This window comes from Spea bombifrons, chromosome 1 (assembly GCF_027358695.1).
Source record: "Spea bombifrons isolate aSpeBom1 chromosome 1, aSpeBom1.2.pri, whole genome shotgun sequence".
NCBI classification, from domain to species: domain Eukaryota; kingdom Metazoa; phylum Chordata; class Amphibia; order Anura; family Pelobatidae; genus Spea; species Spea bombifrons.
The window spans coordinates 113,292,020-113,305,810 of record NC_071087.1 but is presented as its reverse complement, the minus strand read 5'-3'; the positions used below and the strand labels follow the sequence as shown (position 1 = coordinate 113,305,810).

The 13,791-nt window shown below is 40.1% G+C and overlaps 2 protein-coding genes across 2 annotated transcripts; one reads left to right on the top strand and one right to left on the bottom strand.

Annotated features, from left to right (window-relative positions):
• Nucleotides 1-79: 79 nt before the first annotated feature.
• On the top strand, nt 80-4,503 carry MMAB (metabolism of cobalamin associated B). The gene is made up of 9 exons (XM_053457151.1): nt 80-199; nt 928-983; nt 1,070-1,163; nt 1,624-1,681; nt 2,149-2,221; nt 2,610-2,707; nt 3,375-3,439; nt 3,584-3,643; nt 4,062-4,503. Exons 1-9 carry the CDS (start codon nt 111-113, stop codon nt 4,147-4,149), a joined length of 681 nt encoding a protein of 226 aa, XP_053313126.1. The 5' UTR covers nt 80-110; the 3' UTR covers nt 4,150-4,503.
• A 2,145-nt stretch (nt 4,504-6,648) lies between these two features.
• On the bottom strand, nt 6,649-13,466 carry LOC128474743 (aldehyde dehydrogenase family 3 member B1-like). Its single transcript, XM_053457140.1, has 10 exons — nt 13,411-13,466; nt 12,164-12,365; nt 11,725-11,835; nt 11,402-11,522; nt 10,767-10,852; nt 10,237-10,318; nt 9,278-9,664; nt 8,346-8,512; nt 8,071-8,170; nt 6,649-6,845 (listed from the first exon to the last, which is right to left on the bottom strand). Exons 1-10 carry the CDS (start codon nt 13,464-13,466, stop codon nt 6,649-6,651), a joined length of 1,509 nt encoding a protein of 502 aa, XP_053313115.1.
• Between the last annotated feature and the right edge of the window lie 325 nt (nt 13,467-13,791).

Genomic DNA, 13,791 nt, shown 5'->3' with positions numbered 1-13,791 from the left:
CCCGTACATCTCTCTACCAATCGACGCTATGAGGCGGGGCTAATCGTCGTTTCTCTGAGCCAATAGACTTGTGCGCGGCGTGGTGCGAGGTGTAGGCGGGGTACGGTGTCATGGCAGCTGCCGTGTTTATGTGTCGTAGGGTTGCGCGCGGGGTGATAGTGGGTAGGCGGCTGTTCTGTGATAATGGAGCAGAAGAAAGGTGAGTGACGGCGGGTGACAGGAAAACCTGCTTATCTTCACTAAAATACATGGGTGCTACGTGCAACGAGTTACCCGAGCCACCAGCATCAAGGACACCTGTCACTGCCTTCTACATGTACCTCACGGGCGCCATACAGCCTCCCTCTATGCGTGGTCACCCCTCACTAGTACATTGGGTATGGGGACGCCCACTACTGCCCCCTTCTGCGATAGTGCTTGGATTCTCACCTTATTTTATTCTTATTATAAAGGTCCATGAGACATATACAACTTATATAACACAGAACATTATTCCTGTCATGTACAGTAATATATAAGTATAGAGTTTTGACTCATATATATATACAATTACATATTAAAGCTCTGATATATATGTATTATGGCTTGGCACTGAGGTCTGCATGATTATTTGGTCTCGAGAAAGTCTGCACGGAGCTGCCACTTTGATGCTGACTCCTGTGACATACTAACATAGTCATTTAGGTTGAAAAAAGACTTAAGTTCAACCTTTCTACCCATCCTTCCTGTTTTTACTCCAGAAGAATACAAAGAAACAAATTAAGCTATTTTTTTATTTTTCCCACTTGGAGGGAGGGGGCTGCAAAAGGCAATCACATTCCCCTTTCGATAGATAAGCTGTACACTAATTAATGTTAATGATATAATGTTAAGAACCATCTCTGTTTACCGCTAACCTGTACCCAATACCTTTGCTTTTATTCATAGCTCCATCAAGAAACCCAAGAAGTTCCCCAAAATCTATACGAAAACAGGAGATAAAGGTGTGTTTATAAATATTTATATATTTTTTAAATACCACACAACATGATCTGTTTCTTTAAACCTATGTTTTTTTGTTTATATCAAGGTTTCTCCAGCACATACACAGGAGAGAGGAGGCCTAAGGATGATCTGGTATTTGAAGCACTGGGAGCCACTGACGAGTTGAGCTCAGCTATTGGGTAACGCTCTACTCAGAATGGGAGTTTTTTTATGTTTTGGGCATAATGTATAATGCAAAAGTAATTTAGAGCAGACTACAGGCTGTAAACAATAAAGTGGATCTGTCACTTTTTAAAGTACGCACGGCAAAAAAGTAAAGAAAAATAGACAGATTCATCCACAATAACCTTAGCAGCTTAAGGCTTTCGTCTGGAGAATTGTAATAAATATATATTTGGGAAGCTTCCATGGAGAGTTACAGCTTTTAAGTAAACATGATGTCCATCTCACAAGAATTGCATTTCAGTGTCTTAGAACAGTGGTAGCTGATTGACAGTGAACCCGCACGAGCATATTTAATGTTTAGTTAGCAATATGAGAGGAGGTTTACAAAGCGTGCAGTGTAACAAAAAAAAAGATGGAAAGACAATTAAGCTGTTGCTCTAGTTTTGTGTTTTGAACTTTTCTTTTTAATACTAGGCTAGCCAGAGAATTTGGACTTGATGCTGGTCTCCCATTTGTGTCCGAGCTTGAGAAGGTAAACTAAGTAAGGGCTGCATTTCTTAGCCTAGTCGTTTAACTGAGCATTATGCAGGGCTATGAATAGCTCCGCAAGTTTGGCCCTTCCTAATGCATAGTGTTTGCAAACTCTGGCCACGGTTAATACGTGTAAATGTATTGTGTTTGCTGCACTGTGCTCTGTCCATTACCCCGAAGTTGCTTAGCTATACCTATTTTTGAGTACTCTTAAAGTATACATTGGTAGGATTTTCCATATCTGCATATTAAAACGGGGTCATCTGATGGTTTCCCCTATGCAGCCATAGTAAGAGAAAATCTAATGGCCTTAAAATACATGATTCATATGAACTCAAAATTGTTTGGCTTCTGAGGTTATCTTACTTGGGTAAAGGGGGACATTTTTGTCTGGTACAATACTGTAACTAGTACTATGGCAATAGTATAGTTAATACAGGTATAGTGAACACAAATTCTCTCCAACAGATTCAGTGTATGCTGCAGGATATTGGTTCAAACATTGCAACACCCCTGTCTTCTGCCAGACAAAGCCACATAGGTAAATCCCGCTTCTTTCTAAAGATCATAATGTCTCACACTTTTATTTTGAGTTCTAAACTGCAATGGGGTGATTTATAATGGAGTCGCAAGCCAAATTATGTCAAAGTGGTGCAGCATTAAAATCCGACCGAATCATCTGGTTAGTGACTCATATGCCAACCGGCTAGGCCTGTTGGTAACCACCGTACGGCTTAATTCTAAAAGAAACTAGCTTTATATATAAGAATATCGCTGTTGCACCGGCAACATCGCAAGCAATGCCAATGCCCTTGTTCTATGCGACTGTATGCCATGTTCAGTAGATTTTCATAAATATAGGCAAGCTGACATGTATTTTAGTCATTCATCCATCCTTGGTGAAAGGGTAACAATGCTTCTTTTAACAGTCAAAACAACATTCAGCTCAGAACCTGTCCAGGAACTGGAGCAGTGGATAGATAAATACACAGCACAGCTTCCCCCGCTGCATAACTTCATTCTTCCGGTATGTATGACTTTAAAGCAGAAATGAGTTGGGGGGGCAGGAGAGAAATGCAAAGCGCCTCCGTATTTACTTATGTGTGCTTATCTTGCTACTCTGGGTAAAGACTTTACATGCTGTTTTTTCCGTGATTGCATCTGAAAAATGTATGTGATATTCAATTTCTTACTATGTTGGCCAACTGAAAGGTGTTGGCTTCAAGTGAAGACTCAATTTTCTTTTGGTCAAATAGAGCTGTACCCTTGGGGCAGGTTCTTTTGTCTGTACTTCACAAAAGCAGAATTGTCATCCTTCATTCGGGAAATGTTCTACGTAATTTTACATCATTGTTACAAGTACCAAAAATGACCAGTTTGATTGACACAGTTCTGCGGACATGGAGACCTAAAGACTTGGCACAGCCTCACTTTGTTTCAATGGGATCTGGACACATTAAACATGTAGGTTAAATAAAGCTAAACCAGCCGTTTAAATTACTTTGATCTCATTTGGCTCCCTTGTGTTGCAAGGAGATACAAAGTAACGTGCTAAATATTTACATAAGGTAAAGCAGTCAGCGCAGCTTACTTGACAGTTCAGTCTGTAATTGCATGTCTGCTCTGAAACAGAATGCTTGCTATAACCAACTTCGTCTGGAGTTGACCTGTTCTAAGCTGCTCTGTTCCTTTAGTCAGGAGGCAAAACCAGCGCATCCCTGCACGTTGCCAGAGCTGTATGTCGCAGAGCAGAGAGACGGTAAGGAATAAATAAGACTAACAATAATGAACGTGTCTCCGCTTCAGTTGTGGAATCTGTACCTTATGAGATGTTTTGATGTCCTGGGACAGATTGTCAAGAAAACGGTTCAGATGTATATACTAACTGTCTTTTCATTACTAGCACATTCAAAATCATAAAGGACGGAGAGGCAGATCCAAATGTTGGAAAATATTTGAACAGGTAAAAACAACAAAGCAGACACAGGTAGCTTAAGAAATGCACCCAAATTACCAGGCACTTAACTGAAAGCTCAATGTTGGTATTTTCTTTAGTTTCACTAGGCAATATGACATTTCTATTAAATGCCATGCTCTCAGTATATCATAATATTTTTTTCCCTTGTGGGAAACAGATTTTAGTGTAGATTGTAATATTTTACAATATTAATACAAATGCATAATTCTGGCACTGGGGTGTCCATTACCAATACCTGCTAATACAGAATTCAATAGAAAAAAGCTTAGCTCTTACATATCTTGCATAAAATATTTATGTGCCTCAGCTGCTAATTAATGTCATTTGTAATGGAGATACATTAGATATTTCTGAATGACAAAGTTCTGGTTCTCTTTACCTTAGTCTTATCTTTATCTTTCAGGCTGAGTGATTACCTTTTTACATTGGCAAGGTATGCAGCCAAAACAGAAGGCAAACCCGAGACATCATATACAAGGATACAAGCATGAAGTCTCCGTTAATCAACATAGGGAGCACCTTTGTTATTTAGACTTGATGGTGACACAACCAGAAAAAGATGCTCAAAGCACAGTGTCTATGTGGTGTCCAGACTTTACAATGGGCTCCTGTTAAACATGGTGAAGGGGTATGCCGAGAACCATTCCATACTGGGATTTAAAGGAACAGACAAAGTTAGAAGTCTAAACGTCAGCTACTGAACAAAATACGACATTGTCTGTTAGTATGGCACATATGGAGCGTTATTTCTTAAAGGGGAGTGATTAAGTGTTATTTTATATCTGAAAGATAACAGTCTGAAATATTTCCAATATTGTTTAATTAAATTGATTTTCTTCAGTAAAGTTTGGTGCACTTGACTACATATTTTTGACACTTGACAGGCAACATGCTAGGCTGCATAACTCCTTAAAATCGGAAAAACAAGAAGGGTTCAATATCACCAGGAGTGTCCTTTAGTTGCAAGAGATTAAGGGCTCTTTAAAGACACTGATCTCTAGCCATGTTGCAGTGAAAAGAAAGACTGAATTCAGATCAATGTTTGGTGTGGCCCCCTTTGCCTTCTAAACAGCATCAATTCATCTAGGTACACTTGGACAGAGTCAATTTCGTAGGCATATAGTTATTTAATCATATACCTAACAGATTGATGAAAATAGAAATACAATACTTAAATGTAACAAACAGCTGTGTATGGATAATAAAACTGGGCAATGCAGAGCCACACTCAACAAGGTGAGATTACTAGGACAGTTTAAATGTAAGACTGAGCACAGCAACAAGACACAAGGTCGTTCGACTGCATCAGCAAGGCCTCTCCCAGTGACAAGTGAGGACAGAGAGGCAGAGAGGTTTTTTTTTTTTTAGATGTCCTGTCCAAGCTCTTTTAAAGAAGCACAAACAAAACGACTCAACTATCCACAAAAACACAGGAACTGGGTTACAGGAAAACGGCAGCAAGTGCTCTGATCTGAGGAGTAGAAGGCAGTCTGCGTGCTGGAGAGCAGTACAAGTATGAGTGTTTGCAGGCAAAGAAGCCAAAGTCATTAAGAAATCTTCTGTGAAGAAGAAAAAAAAAAAAAAAGCCCTGGAAGCCATGAAATGCCCATGCAGAGCTCTGATCTCATCATTACATCTTACGTGAAAAGTGATCAGCAACTGAAGCTGCCTAAATTCACAGAACTATGGTTAGTTCTCCAAGATGTTTGGAGCAACCTACCTGCCGAGTTCCTTAAAAACTGCGAGTGTACCTAGAATTATTGCTGCTGTTTTGAAGGCAAAGGGTGGTCCCATCAAATATTTACTTTGATTCATGTTTTTAAACTTTTACTTTACAGCATTTTTTCACACATGCCTAAAACTATTACAAACACTAAGATGTTTGCCTCTTTCCAGACCAGTCTGCTAAATACCCTGCAGGAGAAGTGTTCTCTCCTTGAACATAATACATTCGCCTCCAGCTATGCTGCATGCAGGGCACCGTTCAGACACCTGTGCGCATGTGGAAAAAGCGCTACGGTTGATCTGAAGGGAGCACTTTTCACGGAGGGGGGGGGCTGCTTCTGCAAGTGCTTTTTTTCATTTTGGAACAATTCTTATTGAGAACTTTAATATGCATTGTTCTTTAGAAGGGGTGTCAGTGACTGTTCCTTTAAAATACAAAGCCACACACTTTGGATTTTTGCACTTTTATAAAACAAACTAGAGCAGACTGGCCATGTGGCACACTGGGAAAATGCCCACCACTCCCCTCCATAGGCAGATCAGATGCTGCAGTATGTGGCCACGAGCTGGTTATGGGTAATATGCAACTTGTCATATCTATCAGCCCGCTTATGCCATTATGGCTGCCTTGCCAACCCCAGTCCTGCACACAAGGCCTTTATCATAGTACCCTATGGGCGAGCCCAATGTTACCGGCAGCAGATTATGGTTTGAGGGGCCTTATCTCACACACACACACACACACACACATTACCAGCTCACTTACAGGGGGGGGTGCACCCCCTTCTGGTACCTGCTTTTTAATGAGACAATTTTTGCTTATTCTATAAAGATAAATGTTTATTTCCAAGTTTTCTTTTAAAACAAACATTTTGTTATCCAGGCATAAATTGTTTTCTTTATATATACAAAAAACCATTTGCATAGGACTGATGATTTGGTCAAATCACCATGTCCTAATATTTTTATAAAAGCATTTACTCCGAAGTGCATCACATATTAACCAAGGTGCTAGAATTCACAAAAGAGGTGTTAAAACCCTCCAAACAGGGAACTTTGACCCCTCTAACTGGAAAAGGGATATTACCATTTTTTTATTATTATTATTTTATTCCCCCCCATTTTTCCCCCAGTTTGTGTGAGTATATAAAATATTTCTATTCATTGCATCCAAATGCTTACACAGAACATCATTTGCAATGTTGGAAGTGCAAAGGAACAGTGTCCTTACAGTGGCAAAGCAACTCTGTTCCTGAAACATGGAATTATAAAATATTGCACCAACTGTTATTCCGGGAGAGGGTGCAGGCCCATTTCATTAGCTGAAGCTGCTTTTCAACATAGGGTGGGTATCTCAGGTAAGTAACACATTCGACAGTGCTGTTCCGGAGTAGACAGGCACGGCTGTGAGAGAACGTGTCAAAGCTGTACTTGCCTCTGTACACTCCAACTCCACTGTTTCCTGCAGGAAAAGCAATCTGTTGTTAGCCATTGAAAAGTTAAATGCATCATTTATCTGTAGTTGGATCGACAAGAGGCCACGTGGTGGAACAAACAAGTCAGTATACTGTTCATCCCGCATTGCTCCGTGGTCCAGTTCTTATGCTCAGATGCCCATTGTATGCCGTTTCGGCGGTGAGCTGGGGTCAGCATCAGGACCCTGACTGTTCCGCGGCTACACCTCCCCATATGCAAACTGTGATGCACTGTGTGTTCTGACGCCTTTATCAGAACCCAGCATTAACCTTTTCCGCAATTTGAGCAACAGTAGCCAATCACACGGGCCAGCCTGAGCCTTGGCCACCCATGAGTCACCGGTTCACCGACTTTCCTTCCTTGGACCAGCTGATAGTTACTGACCACTGCAGACCGGGACCACCCCACAAGAGCTGCCGTTCTGGAGATGCTCTGACCCAGTCATCTAGCCATCACAATTTGGCAACTTTCAGGACAAAAATGTTTACTTGCTGCCCAATATATCCCACCCACTGACAGGTGCCATGATAAGATTTCCAGTGTTATTCACTTGACCCGTCATTGGTCATAATGTGTATGGCTAATCGGTGTATGTGTACTAAAGAACGCTTATTAAAAAGTACTTGATTTAGGGAAAAGCTGCAGCCACAGAGCAGCTCCCCCTTCCTCCTCCATGCTCTGATGCTTCCCGCCACCAATAAGCTGCGCTAAATATATCATGTGTGAGGAGACAAGTTTGGCACATTTTCAGCACAGAAGACAGCAGGGGTTAGTGAAAGGGACAAATGCATATGGGAGGATTCTGCACACCACAGACATTTAAAGGGATCCCTCTGCTATCATATGCATTAAAGTGCACATCTACAGAAAGTTCTAATTTCAATGAGAGTGCTTTTCTGACAATGATTGGCTGCTTCAACCAGCCAATCTGTGGCTCACAATGTACATACAGGGAAGGCTTTCTGCTGCAGCTTGTATTAAAAGTGTGGTTATTTTTTGTCCCTAGGTTTCTAGAATGCATATGACGGCAATTACAAGGTGTCTTGTATGCATTTTATGATGACTATACTTCCAAACACTATATTGTCTAGTAGTTTTTTTGCACAGGCACAGAGCACAGACATGTTTTATTCTGACATCTTGCTAACAGATCTACGTGAAACAGAAATCAAAAGTGATACGGGGTGGCAATGATTTGCTTTTTTGCTTACCTATTCCCCCACAGGGCAGGCTGGTGTACAGGCTTTGTATCATGCTGTCATTTGAGCAAAAGCTCCCACTTGATGTTCTGGACATGATGTGCGATATCACCTGAAGCCACAAATCAAAGACAATCATATGTTTTAAGTTGACTTAATTGTCATTCTATGGAAGAATATATTCAAATGACAATAGTAGGATGTGGGATCCCCAGTCTTCCCAAACACACCTCAATTTCCATATCAAGAAAGAAAACCTGAATTGGCTCATCATATACTTTCCATACCTGGATGTTATCAGAGAATGCATATACAGCAAGAGGCCTTCCTTTCTTTTTTATGAAACTTATTGCACCTTCAAGGGTTTGTACAGTAAAAATAGGCAGGATTGGTCCTAGAATCTCTTGCTGCATTATGATATCATTCTCTTGCACATCTGTCAGGACTGTAGGGGCTACAAAGCAAAAGGAAAAACGTTTGATTCAATACCACATTTTCAGGTCTTTCTGCAACACCTCAGATACATTTACATCAAACTACATGATTTTTATAAGCAAATATTTTGCGGAAATAATTAAAATTTGAAGTTTTACATCAGAGCCTTTTACAATTTCAATAAATTAGTCACTTGACAACGTTGCCACGGTCACCATTAATGACAAGTCGGCAGTAGGAAGAGGTTAGACATATAGTATTCCAAAAGCCATGGAACAGTTTATTTGAGCTTTTAAACAAAAATTGATATTCAAGACCAAGGTAAGATCAATATCTCCGTATCTTTATTAAGTTTAAAGAGGGACAGTTTATGTTCCCAGTATCCCCACTATAGAAGAATGAACATTCACGTACTCTGAGTACTTTAATATTTTTCCATTCTGGAAAGCAAGATGCAGCTCTGATGCTGCTGAAGCTTCCCAAAAACCTCTCTGAAACATTCAAGAACCAACATATATGGGTCTGTTCCCAGAAATGATCTTTATATTACACGATATGCTATATTTGGAGTAGTATATAGTGTAAATCCAGCTATAGTCTTCCGCCTGCAGATTTAAAGTCTAGTCTCTAAAGGATTGTATAAAAAGTAGCACGTTTTCATCTACCTTGTTATCTTCGCAAGAGCTTTTTCAGCATGGTTTCCAGCTGGTTGAGACGACAGTGTATACATTTAAACACCTCTTCAGGTATACAGAGAGCTTGACAGGCACTTTCAAACACTCACCTATGTACCTCTCACCATCATCAGTCTGGCCGCCAAAGGCCACTTGACCACAGCACAGCAAGTTTTTTACCCGGCTGTACTGCTCCGCGCTTGCCATTCGGCCATAATCAGGTGACTCACGTGGGTCATTTCCATAAAACTCCCGGACGCAACAACACAATTCACGTATGAGAGCATCCTTTAAATCTGAATGACACAGAATATACTCTGGCGCCAGTGAATTCTGCCCAGCATTCACAAAGCGAGCCCATGCAATTCTTCGAGCAGCCATGGTAAGGTCACAGGACTTGTCGACATAGCAGGGATTTTTGCCACCAAGAACCAAAGAAACAGGGGTTATGTGCTTGGCCGCAGCTTGCATCACCTGCCTGCCTGTGTTACGGTCACCTGTCCATGAAAAAGGGACAAACGTCAGTATAATGATCTACAAGCACTACAACCCAAGAAACGGGATGGTTGGTAAAAGTGTGTGAGGCCCCATCTCATCTGAAGTTTTCGACCGCAAGGATTTTATTTATAATCTTTACCGGAGATAAACCCAACGTACAAATTATGTAAAAGGTCACAACTTCTAGTATCTCTACATTGATCAGGTGTCCAGTGCCAAACTAGTAATGCCAAATTAGAGAAAACAATCGGGTGTCAGTTTTCAGGTCCCCATTTAGGCTTGGATTACCCTTTGTTCGGTCCCTATCCAACGAGAAGCCCTCAGTTGCATTCATGTTTTAACCACATAGTCCCCTGCTTCATTTGTTACAGTCAATGAGGTCTTCTAGTTCTTCAGGGGAATAAAGGCCTGAAAAGCATCAGTGGGGACAAGAAGCCAAACGCACAAGCATCCCACCCATGTGAATGTAAAGTTAACTTATTTAAAACAACCACATAAAACAAAGCTAAATTAAGATAAGTGGATGTGATGGAAAGCTACAACAAAGTTCTAGATTAGAATAATATATTACCTGCATAAAACATGTAGTCATACTTGTTCTCTAGAATTTCTAGGAGTTCACCATGCTCACTATTGAGCACATGATAACAGCACTGCAATGAAATAAAAGCACTGTAAGGACATTTAAACACTAAATTGCACGTTCACAGAAGCTCATAACATTATCAAAAGGAAAAGTATTTTTTTGAGGATGAAAATTTAGACAGCCATCTCCAGGAATTGGTTAGACAAAAGAAACATCCCCTTCTGTAATTGGATTTTATTGGCGGGGCATCTGTATTAAGATCCAAAATATTTACTTTAAAGTTCAACCTACAGTTTAAATGCAAGAGCGGTGGGACCAGGTTCCCTGTTCTGATCTTTAGACCGAAAGTGAAGCGCATGCATGGTGCATATATACATATACCATACTGGCAGCAGCGGGAAGGTTGGCTTTGCATTGGATCATTATAGGATCATCTAAATACAAGGAGAGCGGTGGTGGTTGCCTGTAGCGCCACAAATCATAAAGTTCACTGTCCTGACACCCACAATACTTACAGCATCCACATAGAGCGGAATCAGTTTGTGCAGCAAATCTGTAGTGTGGGTGGTGATCTCCGATGGCTTTAAAATCACACAGTTACCTGAAAGAAGTGATGGATACGTGTGGTTTGATCAGTAAAGAAGGTCTGCACTGTAGGTTAACATGTCTATCGGCAAATAATATGAAACCATAACAATTTTTAAACATACTCTTTTAGAAACATGGGCAAGACACAAATCACAGGGTTTATATTTTCATTCTTGGATTTTGCAAAAAATAAAAGGTAATTTTTTTTTCCCCATTTTTGTAGCCTTCCGCTAAACGCTCTCCAGTATCCTTCTGGAGATGCCTTAAGTCCCCCACTGGCAAGAACATTTTCCACCGAATATTCACCACTTTTGTCTCTTCCAGTATATAAACCTATATAAGAACTGCTTTCATTGTATCACTCCAGCATGCACTACTATGCCAAGTACACACATATATAATGTATGTAAATATACACACAATATTTTAGATTTTTGGGGTAAATGTATAGGCAAATACATTAAAATTGCACACTTAAAACCTGAAAAAAACTTTTCAGACATTACACAACTATAGCTGGAATACAAGCATATTAATTGAAGAGGATAAATCAAATCCACACCTGCAGCCACTGCTCCGATCATTGGGATGAGACATAGCTGGATCGGAAAACTCCAGCCGCCGACAATCAGAACAACCCCTACTGGTTCTTTCTGCACAAAACAGCTGTCTAGCAGGGAAGTCTGGGGAAAGACAAAGTCTAATGTTATACAGAGTGCAGCGCTCCACTAGTAGCATACCATTATTCTTCTACGTAAACCGTTTCTATGGTACGATATGACACGTTACCCAACAGACAGAATACAGAATGACCTACTGTTTAAAGACACAATGGAATGAATGACCGATCTACTATATCTACTAACTATTCCCCAATATACACACCATGTTTTTGTGGACATGTTCTGGCTCCATCCATTTCTGCAGGTTATTAATTGCATAAAGCGCTTCATTCTTCACTGCAGTGATCTCTGATAGCACAGTTTCAAACCTGGGCTAGATTAAAGAAACAAGATCATGTTTTATGGTAGATGGAGGGAATTAGTTAAGTGCACAAATTCAAATGCCAGTTTGAAGATACCTTTTGTGTTCCCACACCACATCATTTTGTAACCTTCAGTCATAGGGTTCAAGGCCACAAATACCAAGGATTGCGTCAGAAGCGGCTATAACGGGTCCCCTATACATAACGCGCCAGACAATATGAAATAGCAACATAGACTCACTCTGGGAATGCTTTATCTCAACTCCCTCTTAGATAAATTGAAATATCTCCATGTATTTTCTCACAATGTATTCATAATGCTTTGCTAGAAATACCGACCCTGCGCATATCTTTCTCCAACGCCGCTACAAACTCCTCTTCATGGCTCTCCAGCATACGTAATATGGCCTCCAACTGCAAGAGCCTAAAAGAGTAATGCTTGGTCTTCTCCGAGGCAAAGGCATCTTGTGACTTTTTCAGAACTTCCTCACAGAGAGAGGAGGTGGAGGTCTTTCTTACTGGATTTTCAGTTGACACAGTTCTGTGAGAAACAGAAATATGATACTTATCAAGAACCATTAAAAAAAGACCCAGTATCATTATATCCACATTACAACTAGACAGGACACCAAGTTTGTTGCACCCAAACTATGAAGTTATACGCTGTGTTAATGGGCCACATGGCTGGGGACCCCTGGACAGAATGCCAGTCAATCCCTGTAAAGAAGTACATTCAAATACACAATTCCTGAACACCTGCATAATTCTGCAAGGAAGAATATTCAAGTTCTTAATAAAAGAGTTAGATAATGTACAATTAAGCAATACTTTATCCTGTTGCCTCTGCCATCACTTGTGACCACTTTATAGGAGTATTAATACCTTCCTTCCCTTTTTGTTTTGAAAAAAATCTTTGTTCATTAAAGTCATTTTAGGACCGGTAATTTTAACAAAAGCAATGCTGGCTCAGCATCAATATTATACAGAGTTGGGTCCCGCAGCGCATATAAAGCACTTTTATGAGTTCCCCCTTTGTTGACAATTGGAAGAAAATCTTGTGACCTTAAAAAAAAAGACATTCAGATGTCCCCTTATCTATGGTTTGAAATTAGTTACTACAGAAAGAACAGCTATCCCTACTAACGACAAAGGGACACCTGAAAAGACATGCGACTAAATAGAAGTTTGAATGTGTAAGGGTAATTACATAATCTGTAGCAAGAAAATGGAGAGACTAAATGGGCCAACTGGCTCTTATCGTCTCTCAACGTTTATGTTTCTATTAGTGATTTAAACAAATGTAAAAGTAAAAAAAAGACAGACATTATAAAAAAAAACTCTCAACCCTCAGCTATTTAACATCTTCCACTCTTCTGGGAAGGCTTTCCACAAGATTGTGGATTGTTTCTGTGGGAATTTGGGCCCATTCATCCAAATCAAAGACAAATCTAAACCAGATGATCCCTAAAACGATGGATTATATACTTTATCCCCCATAGATAGGTAGGGAAATCGATCAGAGTCAAAATCTGAATAGCATTCAAAACAAAAGAGAAAGGGTATTGAGGTCCTTTATGGGATTTTACCTTTTAAAAACCCTAAACCATCGCGCTGGAGAAGGAGAAGCTTGTGTGTGATCCATGGCTATTCTTGTGGCTTTTTCTGGTGCACATGCCAAAATTTTTCAGACTGTTAATATAAAAAAGAAAGAATTCTCATCTTGACATACCCCTTGGATATATGTATTGTATTAAGTGCTGCGTAAATTGTTGGCGCTATATAAATAAAAGATAATAACAATAGTATAAAATGCTTGTCATCCATTGCTAAAAACGCTTTTTACAAATGATACATTTCCTCCAAGTACAAATGTTACCATTGTAGCAGAGACTACTAACCTTTCTCCCAGAAATGTAGGTAAGGCAGTGCCAGTCTGAACGTTACTTCCCTGGAAGGAGATTTGTTCA

Coding starts and splice junctions, on each gene's coding strand:
- MMAB (XM_053457151.1), top strand. CDS start 111: ATGGCAGCTGCCGTGTTTATGTGTCGTAGGGTTGCGCGCGGGGTGATA. Junction 984..1,069: donor TACGAAAACAGGAGATAAAG/GTGTGTTTATAA, acceptor GTTTATATCAAG/GTTTCTCCAGCACATACACA. Junction 1,164..1,623: donor GAGTTGAGCTCAGCTATTGG/GTAACGCTCTAC, acceptor TTTTAATACTAG/GCTAGCCAGAGAATTTGGAC.
- LOC128474743 (XM_053457140.1), bottom strand. CDS start 13,466: ATGGATCACACACAAGCTTCTCCTTCTCCAGCGCGATGGTTTAGGGTT. Junction 11,523..11,724: donor AACATGTCCACAAAAACATG/GTGTGTATATTG, acceptor GTCTTTCCCCAG/ACTTCCCTGCTAGACAGCTG. Junction 10,319..10,766: donor TTCCGCTCTATGTGGATGCT/GTAAGTATTGTG, acceptor ATTTCATTGCAG/TGCTGTTATCATGTGCTCAA.